This window comes from Ornithorhynchus anatinus, chromosome 18 (assembly GCF_004115215.2).
Source record: "Ornithorhynchus anatinus isolate Pmale09 chromosome 18, mOrnAna1.pri.v4, whole genome shotgun sequence".
Classification (NCBI taxonomy): domain Eukaryota; kingdom Metazoa; phylum Chordata; class Mammalia; order Monotremata; family Ornithorhynchidae; genus Ornithorhynchus; species Ornithorhynchus anatinus.
Window position 1 is genome coordinate 41970953 of NC_041745.1, and position 12734 is coordinate 41983686.

The following is a 12734-nucleotide window of genomic DNA, read 5'->3' on the forward strand; positions in this document are numbered from 1 at the left end:
AGGAGTTCTTAATCTGGGTTCCATCACAAATGCACCTCTAGACTGTAAACTCATTGTGGGCAGGGAACGTGTCCGCCAACTCTTTTGTACTGTACTCTCCCAACAGCTCAGTACAGTGCTCTGCACCACAGTAAATGCTCAGTAAATACCACTGACGATGATGAAATGCATCAAGAAGATAAAGAGGAAAGTGTGTTAAAAAAAAAAAGAAACACAGATAATGTAAATGTACCTTCTTGACTCAGATTTAAAGGCTTAATAGTTAAACTGTGGATCTTTGCGATATATGCATCCTGTATTGATGACTAATAATTTCTCCATCTTTTTCTAAAAAGAAGCAGCCTCGCTGTGGGCAGGGAACCTGTCTGCCAACTCTTTTGTACTGTACTCTCCCAAGAGCTCAGTACAGTGCTGTGCACCTCAGTAAATGCTCAGTAAATACCACTGACGACGATGAAATGCATCAAGATACAGAGGAAAGTGAGTTCTTCTCGACTCAGATTTAAAGGCTTAATAGTTAGATAAACCGTGGATCTTTGAGATATATGCATCCTGTGTTGATGACTAATGATTTCTCCATCTTCTTCTAAAAAGCAGCAGCCTTGTTGTGGGCAGAGAACGTGTCCGCCAACTCTTTTGTACGGTACTCTCCCAAGTGCTCAGTACGGTGCTGTGCACCACGGTAAATGCTCAGTAAATACCACTAATGATGATGAAATGCATCAAGAAGATAAAAAGGAAAGTGTGTTAAAAAAAAGAAGCATGGATAATGTAAATTTACCTTCTTCTTGACTCAGATTTAAAGGCTTAATAGTTAGATAAACTGTGGATCTTTGAGATATATGCATCCTGTATTGATGACTAATGACTTCTCCATCTTCTTCTAAAAAGAAGCAGCCTTTTGATTGTGTGCACTGCCACTCCTGAAAGCAAGAAGAGAAACAGAACTAAATAAAAGAAGGATTAAGGACCGCAGGTAGCTAAATTAAAATCTTCCGGTTAGTCTCTTCCCACTGGGTCCTTTCCATCCGTGAGGAAGAAGAGCAAAGGAGAGGCAAATCCAGGTGCTCAGAACAGATTTATAACAAAAGATGACCCCCGACCTGCTTCACAAGAAGATGACTTTGATGACCTTACAAAGTAGCAGTAGTGATAGTGATCACATCTATAAAGCAACCATGGAATATAATGCACGGGAAGGGCAAAATGAAGAAGTGACACGCTCCCTGCCCACAAGAACCTTACACTCTAATGGGGGAGATAGATATCAAAATACTTACAAATAGAGGAATCAAAATAAATACTGCAATTGTGAACCAAAGCAGCGTGGTCTAGTGGAAAGAGGGTACGGGGACTTGGGGGACGGAGGGGGAAGCAGATGATGGTAAGTCCTTTAAATAAAGTACGTGAGACAGAGAGGGCCGAGTAACCCCATAATCAGATTCCATGGAAAATGATGCAATAGAGCAAATATAATTATGAGGAGATTGGAATAGTTGGCAAACTGTTACCATCCACCAAACTACCTTTAGCTGCCATATAGTTAACTACTCTAAAACTATTTTCATAGCCCCAGATGTGACATTGGTGAAACGGATGATGGCTTAATATCTGCTGATTCTTAAAAGCCAGGGCATCGTGACAAGATTCATCTTTAAAATACACCAATGCCGCTAAGCCTTTAAGTTACATCATTTCTCCTCACTCTTGACAATTCACAGGTTTTTTTGGAGGTACTGGAAACTTTCAAATGTTTCCATGGTTGATGCTGAAGGGCTGAGATTCAGAGTTACTGTAAAAACACAACTTAAGATGGGAAAAAAATTAGAACAGTTTTCTTTCAATAATGTACAAAATGACAGGTAAGCATTGTGCCCACCACAGTTGCTTCATGATTGAAAAGCTGCGTGAAACAACTGATCATACTAATGATGATTTCTACATTATCGAGGTCATGGGTTCGAATCCCAGCTCTGCCACTTGGCAGCTGTGTGACTGTGGGCAAGTCACTTCACTACTCTGGGCCTCAGTGACCTCATCTGGAAAATGGGGATGAAGACTGTGAGCTCACGTGGGACAACCTGATTACCCTGTACCTACCCCAACGCTTGGAACAGTGCTTTGCACATAGTAAGCGCTTAACAAATACCAACATCATTATTATTATTATTATTATTAAATATATATATGTTGCAAGATCCCATCAACATTGAAGAAAATAAATACTAGCTTGTCATACCTATAACAGACATAAGATGGTGCAATTTCATTTTAACTTTTCATAATATTTCAGTACATTAGGTAAAATAAGTAAATCTAAAGGACCGTGCCATATTTTACGTATTTTAATCGGAATCTTTAAATGTTTCCAGGATTTATAACTTATTCCTCTTCGAAGTGTCTGTCCTTCCCCACTCAGACGTGTGAACCCCACGAGGCGTAGGGACCGCCTGAACTGTTATCTTTTATCTACCTCGGAGTTTAGCACCATGTTCGGCACATAGTACTTAAGAAACGCCATAATAAATTGAGGTCTTAGACCGAAGAGCGACCAAACTGACCTCAAAGTTCACAGTCCTGCCTGAAAGGCACACAACACCGGAAAGTACAAAAGGAACTAATTAAAAGCCTTTCATTCATTCAATAATATTTACTGAGCGCTTACTATGTGCAGAGCACTGTACTAAGTAAGCACTTGGAATGTACAAATCGGCAACAGATTCCAAGTAAGATCTGAGTAAACCTCAGATCTTCCTTACCACATTTCTATGCAGTAATGAGAATGCATTTTACTTGAAACACTATGACTTTTTTTTTGCTGGAACAGAACTTCGGAGCAACTATTAGAATTTTAGATGGCCACCTCTGGTAACGTCTAATGGCTTTAATATCACCTATGGCTTTAATACCACCTTTAATATCAAGAGTTCACTACTGAATTTTTTGAAAGTTTCCAAAATCGGAGTTAAACTTGAATTTTTTCCTAAAACGTCACATCACAGGAAAAATGTAGTTAATGATGGTGACTTATGAGGAGATATGTGTATGATTTATAATGCGCTACCCCTTCGTGTGAGGAGCTCTGCATGTGAGAAGCAGCGTGGCCTAGTGGATAGAGCCCAAGCCTCGGGGCCAGAAGGACCTGGGTTCTCGTCCCAGCGCTGCCAATTGCTTGCTGAGTGACCTTGGGGAAGTTATTTCACTTTTCTGGGCCTCAGTGTACCTCATCTGTAAAATGGGGGTTAAAAGTGCGAGCCTTATGTGTGTCCAACCTGATTAACTTGTATCGATCCCAGGGCTTAGAACGGGGCTTGGCACGTAATTAGCACTTAAAGAAATACCATAATTACTATTATTGTTAGCATGGTGCTGTGCACACAGAAGGCAATCAGTGAATGCTACTGCTTAGTTGATTGGCGAGGATCGGCATTGCGCATGGCTGGTAAGATGAATCCAGGTGGTCTATGGCATTCATACCCAAAGCCCGCAGCTTCTGAAACCTAACGAGACTCCGGGTCTGGGGGGAGAGTTCATAAAAGGAGGAAAGAGAAGGAACCGGAATAGGAAATGGGAAATGAGGGAAGAAATGTAGAGCCGTTCAGAGTTATGGAGCGTTTTCAGAGCTTATGTGAAAAATCTCCTAGAGTAGAAGAAATGAGAGTCCATTAAATTCTCTGAAGTCAGTAATGCTCTCGTTTAGTTTTAATTCATGTTTATGAGGTTGGAGCGTGAGGACTGTGGTTCTAAAGTTAAAATATAATAGGTATGATTAATAGACATATGTCACGCTCACTTCTGAGATGGTTATCCATGCAAAATCCTCTTTTGACGCTAAGGAGATTTTTGCCCGACAAAGATCACATAATTTTAGAGTAACTGGACGAGAATATCATCCAGATGCTACTTATTTTTACGTTTCCACCGACTAAAATTCTGCCTGTTTTCTCATTACAACAGGGAAAACTTGGGTGATTCCTTAGCGCTATTTTTAGCAGCTCTTCATTTGGTTGTGAAAAATCAAAAGGTTCTAACGGTGTTCTCTGAACACTCAGTATTACGTCTGGACATATTGGACATGCACAAATTGCTTGGGGGTGGTATAGATTCCTAAATGGACTGAAAAAAAATTCCTTGGAGAAGTTGTTCTAAAATTTTAATATAGAACAAATGTCACAGTCTAGCAATTTAAAGATATAAGGGACTTCAGAGTTCAATAACAAATACAGAGTTGTTATTTGAAAGCAAAATGTAGCCCCAGAGAACAATCAGTTCAGTTTTCGAACTGCAGTTAGAGTATGTGGTCATAACCATTTTTCCCCCTTTTACAGAGGTCTCTAGGTGCACATTTTTAATGTTTCCTAGCAGTTTCCAGTTAATGTTTTATATTTCGGTGGCTATTATTTCTGTTGAAAGAAAACTAGTAAAGGTTGAGTCAAGAAAGGGAAAACAAAGAGAAAAGATCAATATTAACACTCTACAAATATTGACTTAGCAAAGTGATTTTGTTGTCTTTCTCCCAAAGGAATTGATGCTGAATGAGTGATTTATTTAGAAGAAAACACCCAGAGAAAATATAGGATGCTAAAAATCAGTATTTTGAGGTCAAAGTGCCTATTTACAAATTCAGGCCACTAAATCAAACCCTGAGCAGGAACATTCCTCTCAGGTCAAAATGACCAATTTCTCTTCTTAAAACTAAAGAAAAAAAATGTTTTACGCTCAAGAGCTGTCATTTTCCTGGGGGAAATCGTGATGGATAAAGTGGCAAACTTCGCTGTCCCACTACAACACTGCAAAGTATTAAAGAAACGTAAGCAACACCAAATTTTGGGGGGAAAAAAATGTCTTGCTCCCTGATCAGAATACAGAATTTAAATACAGAATTTAAATACAGAATTTAAATACTAGGAGGAAACAAGCAGGGAAGTCCTGAGAATATTATAAACATTTCAAGCGGAGGAGTACCTTTAAGGAGTCGGGCTCGGTAAGCTTGGAGTTTTTAGTGCTTCTGGCACCCATAATGATGGAGCAAGAAACAGACGCTTTGAACTTTCGAGCTGAGGATGGCCGAGAAGAAGTCTGGCTGTCACCTGAAACATATGATCAGGACTCTGGTCTCTTTCTGATTTTTACATATCATTACTAAATGAGGACGACCAACAAGACGCTTATCTCTAAAGTCAAATTATAAATTTCTCTCTCTCTTCTCCTCCCCGTGGCTAGTAAAGCGAAAGGTATGGCCATTACTTGGGGGTAATTATTTGAGGTTTTCCCACCCAACCAACCTGGATGGCCCCAAATTCTACCGGATGTTACACAACCAGATGTTTTATGAGGGCTCTTAAAACACAGCGTGTCCAAGTCTTACATCGAGCAATTCTAATCTTGGAGAAAATATAATAATAGCATGGATCTGTAATAAAAATGAAACAATCAACTATGGCTTGTGAGAGCTTAAGAATTGGTTACAAAGAAAACCATAGCTCGGATTTGGTGTTGGATCTTGACTTTTTTTTAAATAGTGTTTGTTCAGCGCTTACTATGTGCCTGACTCTATGCTAAGTGCTGGGGTAGATACCAGCTAATCGGGTTGGACCTAACCCCTGACCCACATGGGGCTCACAGGCTTAATCCCCATTTTACAGATGAGGTAACTCAGATAGAGATGTGAAGTGACTTGCCCAAGGTCACACACAGCAGTCAAGTGACAGAGCCGGTATTAGAATCCAGGTCCTTTAGACTACCTGGCCCATGAGCTATTCACTAAGCAGCGCTGCTTCCTCAGTTCCCTCATCTGCAAAATGGGGATTACGACTGTGCGCCGCACGTGGGACGTGGACTGTGGCCAACTTGATTAACTTACATAATAATAATAATAATAATGTTGGTATTTGTTAAGCGCTTACTATGTGCAGAGCACTGTTCTAAGCGCTGGGGTAGACACAGGGGAATCAGGTTGTCCCACGTGGGGCTCACAGTTGTCATCCCCATTTTCCAGATGAGGGAACTGAGGCACAGAGAAGTTAAGTGACTTGCCCACAGTCACACAGCTGACAAGTGGCAGAGCTGGGATTCGAACTCATGACCTCTGACTCCAAAGCCCAGGCTCTTTTCCACTGAGCCACGCTGCTTCTCTACATCTTCCCCAGCGCTTAGTACAGTGCCTGGCACATGGTAATGCTCGATAAATACCATTTCAAAAAATGGAAGGGGAAAAATGCATCTGAAATTCCTAGCCTGAAGAGCAAATCCCATACCTCTGTTGGGTGGAATGCCGTGTTCGGTTTTGGATGTGATTCTTGGCGACGGCTTTGGTATCGGAGTTAGGCCCCGTTCGGGAGAGCCTTCGACGTGACTTCCAAACTGCTGACGCCTCAGTTTACTTTCAACTTCGAGCTTTTCCAGGGCAGTCTGGAGACACTGTTCATTGGTTGCCATATATAATTTACAAAACTGGAGAAAATAAAAAAGTAATACAGTGGGTGAAACATTCAATCATGCACTTTAGGGAGGAGGGAAAAAAGCCCATTAGTAGGCAAGGGATAGACTGATAGGTAAAATATATTTTCTTTAGAACTGAGTTACTCATTTTATTTCCTGGAATCATATTGACCACTCTCAAGTGACCTAGTGAAATGTAACCGTGATTCAGTGAGGAGGTCACTCAGTGAAAATAAAACGTGTAACACCCCAGGAGGTGATTTATTGTTATTTTTTTAAAAAATAAGGCATAAATAGACTCGGGTTCTTTTCTAAATAATTTTTTTTTTTTCTGCAAAGCACATTTCTGAACAAGAGCTTTTGTGGTGATTTTTAAAACAGCTTCGCAGCCTCCAGAACCAAACCTGGCATTATAGAAGGATGTGGTCTGAAATAATTTACAACTAAAGTACTGTGTGCCTTGAATACATTCCACACACACTATAAAAGCATCTGCGGCCCCCTAAGTGCTTGCATCTTTACTTTTCATCTCACCAACCCCAAATTAAATCAACACGATCCCCATACGTACCTTGTTGTAGTCAAATTTGCCATCGCTATTAACATCAATCAAATTTATCATGGCATCCAATTCCTTTCGAGTCATTTTCTCACCTCTCTGTGAAAACATGTGGATTTCAAAATACTGGTGCACACACATACCCTATCTACTTTTTCGACAATATTCAAGGGGCTGGTTGAAATAGATTGACAATTGTTTTAAAATGGGACTCACATTCTTAATCCCCATTTTGCAGATGAGGTGACTGAGGCACAGCGAAGTCAAGTGAATCGCCCAAGGTCGCACAGCAGACGAGAGGCAGAGCCGGGACTAGAACGTCCAGTCCTTCTGACTCCCAGGCCTGAACGCTAACCATCAGACCATGCTGCTCCTGGTTTTATAAAACAACGACGAGTGCTATTTAATCCACACTGGGCACAGGATGGAAAGGGCTCTAGGACTCATCTCTGCGGCCTCGATGACATGAAAATCTCTGCAGGTTTGTCAGCCTCAATGCTTTCATTCATTCATTCAATAGCATTTATTGAGCGCTTACTATGTGCAGCGCACTGTACTAAGCGCTTGGAATGTACAAATCAGTAACAGATAGAGACGGTCCCTGCCCATTGACGGGCTTACAGTCTAACTGGGGGGGACGGACAGACAAGAACAATAGCAGTAAATAGAATCAAGGGGATGAACATCTCATTAAAACAATAGCAAATAAATAGAATTAAGGCGATGTACAATTCATTACTTTGAAAATAAAGATAGGAAATGGATGACTTTCATTGGCCTCCGCTCACTGTATCACCGTGACCCGAGAAAAACGACCCAAGGAAGCTATCCGCTCACAAACTTTCCATGTTTTAACGCTCTCCTCTGCAGGCTTGTTTCAGTGACCTTTCTCTCGACCCAGAAGCTGAACTCTGACCCATCCTTCTAGAAAGGAAAACCGTACCGCTTCGGTTGTATCCGCTTTTGGCTGGTAGCAATACAAGTTCATCTAAAGAGAGACGCGAGGTAGGAGGGGGCAAGGTGCTACAGTGATTAAAAGGCAACGGTGAGGAGTTTTTGTTTGATGCACAGGTGGATAGGCAGCCACTGGAGTTTTTGGAGGAGTGGGGTGACCTGTCCTGAACGTTTCTGGAGAAAAATGACCCGGCCAGCAGAGTGAAACATGGACTGGAGTGGGGAGAGACAGGAGGCTGGGAGGTCAGCAAGGAGGCTGATGCAGTCATCCAGGCGGGAGAGGATTAGCAGCGTGGCTCAGTGGAAAGGGCCCGGACTTGGGAGTCAGAGGTCGTGGGTTGGAATCCCGGCTTTGCCACTTGTCAGCTGTGTGACTTTGGGCAAGTCACTTCACTTCTCTGTGCCTCAGGTACCTCATCTGTAAAATGGGGGATGATGACTGTGAGCCCTATGTGGGACAATCCGATGACCCTGTATCTACCCCAGCGCTTAGAGAACAGTGCTCTGCACAGAGTAAGCACTTAACAAATACCAACATTATTATTAGCGATTGTATTAACGCGGTAGCATACTGGATGGAGAAGGACAGACTTTGTTCATTCAATATTCAGTAGTATTTATTGAGCGCTTAGTATGTGCACAGCACTGTACTAAGCGCTTGGAATGTATAATTCGGCAACAGACAGATTTCCTGAAGGTGGGCCCGACGTGGTTTAGTGATGGATTGAATACGTGAGTTGAATGGCAGAGAGAAGTCAAGGACAATTCCAAGTAAGTTACAGGCTTCTGAGATAGGAAGGATGATGGTGCCGACTACAGACAGCAGATGGCCTAGTGGATAGAGTACGGACCTGGCAGTCATAAGGTCATGGGTTCTAATCCCGGCTCCGCCACTTGTCTGCTGTGTGACCTCGGGCAAGTCATTTCACTTCTCTGGGCCTCAGTTACCCCATCTGTAAAATGGGGATGAAGACTGTGAGCCCCACGTGGGACAACCTGATGACCTTGTATCTATTCCAGTGCTTAGAACAGTGCTTGGCACATAATAAGCGCTTAATAATAATAACAATGATGGCATTTGTTAAGCGCTTACTATGTGCAAAGCACTGTTCTAAGCCTGGGGGGTAACAAGGTAATCAGGTTGCCCCACATGGGGCTCAAAGTCTTAATCCCCATTTTACAGATGAGGTAACTGTGGCCCAGAGAAGTGAAATGACTTCCCCAAGTCACACGTATACCATATCACACCATAATACTATACCATAATTATTAATTATTAGTAGTATTACAGGAACGTAGGCACTGAGAAGCAAAGTGACTGAGAAGCAAAGCCACACAGCAGACAAGTGACGGATCTGGGATTCGAACCCAGGTCTTTCTGACTCCCAGGCCCGTGTTCTATCCGCTAGGCCACGCTGCTTCTTCAGCCTTCTTTGTGCAGTTTCCCCTGAGTCATGACGCCACAGTGAGTGGAGGACAATGATAGTTGCCCATTTCCTATTTTACTTTTCCAGGCTTTTCTGAGGCAAGTGATTACTTTGGGTATATGTGCCCCAAAACGTACAATGACAAAATAGTTTCCCAGGACTTACCGTTGAAAGAACTTCAAAAAGATCAGTGTGCAAAATATAGCCCTCATCATTTGCATCTATTTTCTGAAATGCTCCTAGAAGCTCCGCTTTTGAAGTTGGTTTTTCCTTCTTTAGGATGGCACAAAAGTCATCAAAATTCAGTTTGGCTGTTTGGGGAGTCCAGTACTTGTTAATGATTTTTTGAGAGGGATTTCTTCCTGCTTGTTGAAGAGCTGTTCAATAAAACAAAACGTTATTAACACTAATAACGCTGAGATGGGATTTGAATGTTCTGTTTATATTTAGTATTCGCAAAAGCCCTAGATTAATTCTTTATGAAAACACATAAAATGCATTAGGCTGACTAGATCTTTATTGCTAACAAGTTAATATTATTATAGACAGGCCTACTTAATACTTACAAAACTATAAAGGACAAAGAGAAATATTTCTTAATAGAACTGTTGGATTTTTTTTAAAAGAAACTAATATCCCACAAGCATAATCTGCAGGCAGTCAATCCCACTCATCTATAACTCTACAGTGGGAGCCCAAAAGGCATGAAGTGTATTTATTCTACTTCTGGAATAATGTATCAAAAATCTTATATTAGTTAATTCCATTGTAAATTAGATGGGATCTCACAGGAACACAGTTCTAGAACGTCTCTTCTAGTTAAAGCCATCAGAAATATACCCACAGATGATAAGGCAGGAATAGAGAACTGGTTCCATTTAATGCACACTTTACAGGGAGGAAATTTTTAGATTAAGAGGTCACAGAGTTAAAAAGTTCTTAAAAGAACTTAAGTTCTTCAAAGATACTCGCGTAAAAGATGGATTAGTGTAGACGAGCAAAAATTACTGACCACTGGTGCTGGATCATTTTGTCATTTAATCGTATTTATTGAGCGCTTACTATGTGCAGAGTACTGTATTGAGCACTTGGGAGAGTACAATGCAATAAACAGACTCCCTGCCCACAGTGAGCTTACTGTCTCGGGGGGAGGTGAGACAGACATCAATACAAATAAATGACAGATATGTACATAAGTGATAATAATGTTGGTATCTGTTACGCGCTTACTATGTGCAGAGCACTGTACTAAGCGCTGGGGTAGATACAGGGTAATCAGGTTGTCCCACGTGAGGCTCAGCCTTAATCCCCATTTTACAGATGAGGTAACTGAGGCACAGAGAAGTGAAGTGACCCAGTCACACAGCTAAGTGGCAGAGCCGGAATTCAAACCCATGACCTCTGACTCACAAGCCCGGGCTCTTTCCACTGAGTTACGCGATGAGTGGCTGGGAGGGGGGAAGAGCCAAGGGAGCAAGTCAGGGTGATGGAGAAGGGAGTGGGAGATGAGGAAAGAGGGGGACTTAGTCAGGGAAGGCTTCTTGGAAGAGATGTGCCTTCAATAAGGCTTTGAAGTAGCACTACTGAACACTTGGGTGCTTATCACATAAAACTGCCCCCCAAAAGAAGTACCAATATCTACTCTGTTGAAGACTTCATCTAAGAAACCCCACATTTAATGCATCTGATAGTATGGAACACATTGGAAGTGGCTGTTTCAGAATAAAACTGAAAACTCTACAGGCGATTCTCCTTCTAAGAGACATTAAGACTCCATTTTAAGTGTATCTGTGTGTAAGCTCTGAATCAGACGGAACCAGCTTCAGTATCAAAAATGTTCAGATAAACAGTGCCGATCCCGCTCTGCCACCTGTCTGCTGCGTGACCTTGGGCAAGTCACGTCACTTCTCTGGGCCTCAGTTACCTCATCTGTAAAATGGGGATTGAGACTGTGAGCCCCACGTGGGACGGGGATTCTGTCCAACCTGATTAACTTCTATCTACCCCAGCGCTTAGAACAGTGCTTGACAAATAGTAAGTGCTTGATAAGTACCATAATTATTGTTATCTAGGGTTTGGAATGTAAGCACTTTTTGGACAGGGAATACATCTTGCGCTTTCGATGTATTTCTCCCACCATTAGTCCAGTGCAAGTACCTGCAGCGAGTGCTCAATAAATACCATTTTTACTATTCCACCTGCTGGGAGTCATTAAAACAAGAGTAATCCATCAACCAATCAGTGGCGTTCAATAAGTGCTCACTCTGTGCAGAGCATTAGCCTAAGAACTTGGGAAAGTACAGTGAAATAGAGTTGGTAGACGTGAACCCGGCCCACAAGGAGTTTACAACCTACGGTTTACTCGAGTGAAAACCGGCACATGCCGTAATTGGCAAATTGTTGATCCCACCTATACTGGCTTCCTTTTTAATTCCATGTTTTGAAATTAATTTGAGGCCATTAGTTATTCAATAATCATGACTGAAGAGCAAATCTAGTTTTTACCTAGGCAAAGTTGATCTCTTGAAATAATGCTTTCTAAACTGCTTTTGAAAACAGACAGATAGGCAGCTCTACAATTCAGATAAAATGCTGCTTCTTCGGCATGGTGGGATTTCTTCGTTCGAGAACCTTCCGAAAGGGTGGATTTCTGACTGGAGTAAGATGCGTTACTTCCAGGACTGCTGGCCGTTCTACAAAAAACACAAGAATAATTATGACCGTTTTCAATATGATTATATCCATTTTTTTTCATTTCCCCTTCTTTCTTCAAAGGAAAAAAGGCCAATAGCCAACGCCCGTATTTGAATTCCAAGAAAGCAATTCCCAACAAGGCAGGTTTTCAAAAAATGCATACTATAAGCATCAAGCCAAACCCCTCTAAAGCAAGTTCTCAGCTAATCTGAAACTGCACTTTTAATTTCCTCCTAAAAGTACAGGCTCCTGAACTACTGTGACAACCAAGTAAACGCATGCCAGGGGATGATTAGAGAACCATCGTCGTAAAATGGATGCAAGAGGAGGGAAAAAAAATGAACCACGCTCTTCCTTCATTCTCTCCAGTCCGTCCTCTGTTCCTCCCCGTCATTCTTTCTTTTTCTCGGAGTTTAAAAAGTATACATAAGGAGCCAGAGAAAAAAGAAAGGAGACAGGAGAGAGAGGAGACAAAGAGAGGAGACGAGGAGAGGGAAAATAGGGAGGAAGAGAGGAAGAGGGAGGAAGGGTGAGGGAAGGAGAGAGGAGAAAGGAAAAGCCTGAATGCTCTCTCTGAGTCTGACGATGGCATTTTTGAAAGTGAGATTATTTTGCAATAATACTCACCCATAGATCATCATCATCTATTTATTGAGTGC

The 12734-nt window shown here is 41.8% G+C and overlaps 1 protein-coding gene across 1 annotated transcript in view; it reads right to left on the reverse strand.

Annotated features, from left to right (window-relative positions):
- Positions 1-12734, reverse strand: part of EFCAB7 (EF-hand calcium binding domain 7) — a 40827-nt gene that overhangs the window by 21992 nt on the left and 6101 nt on the right. The window contains exons 2-7 of the mRNA XM_007659691.3: positions 11887-12074; positions 9547-9758; positions 7013-7099; positions 6258-6453; positions 4966-5090; positions 782-923 (exon numbers count right to left, since the gene is read on the reverse strand). Coding sequence (XP_007657881.2) covers positions 782-923; positions 4966-5090; positions 6258-6453; positions 7013-7099; positions 9547-9758; positions 11887-12074 — 950 coding nt within the window. The remainder of the gene's footprint in view (positions 1-781; positions 924-4965; positions 5091-6257; positions 6454-7012; positions 7100-9546; positions 9759-11886; positions 12075-12734) is intronic.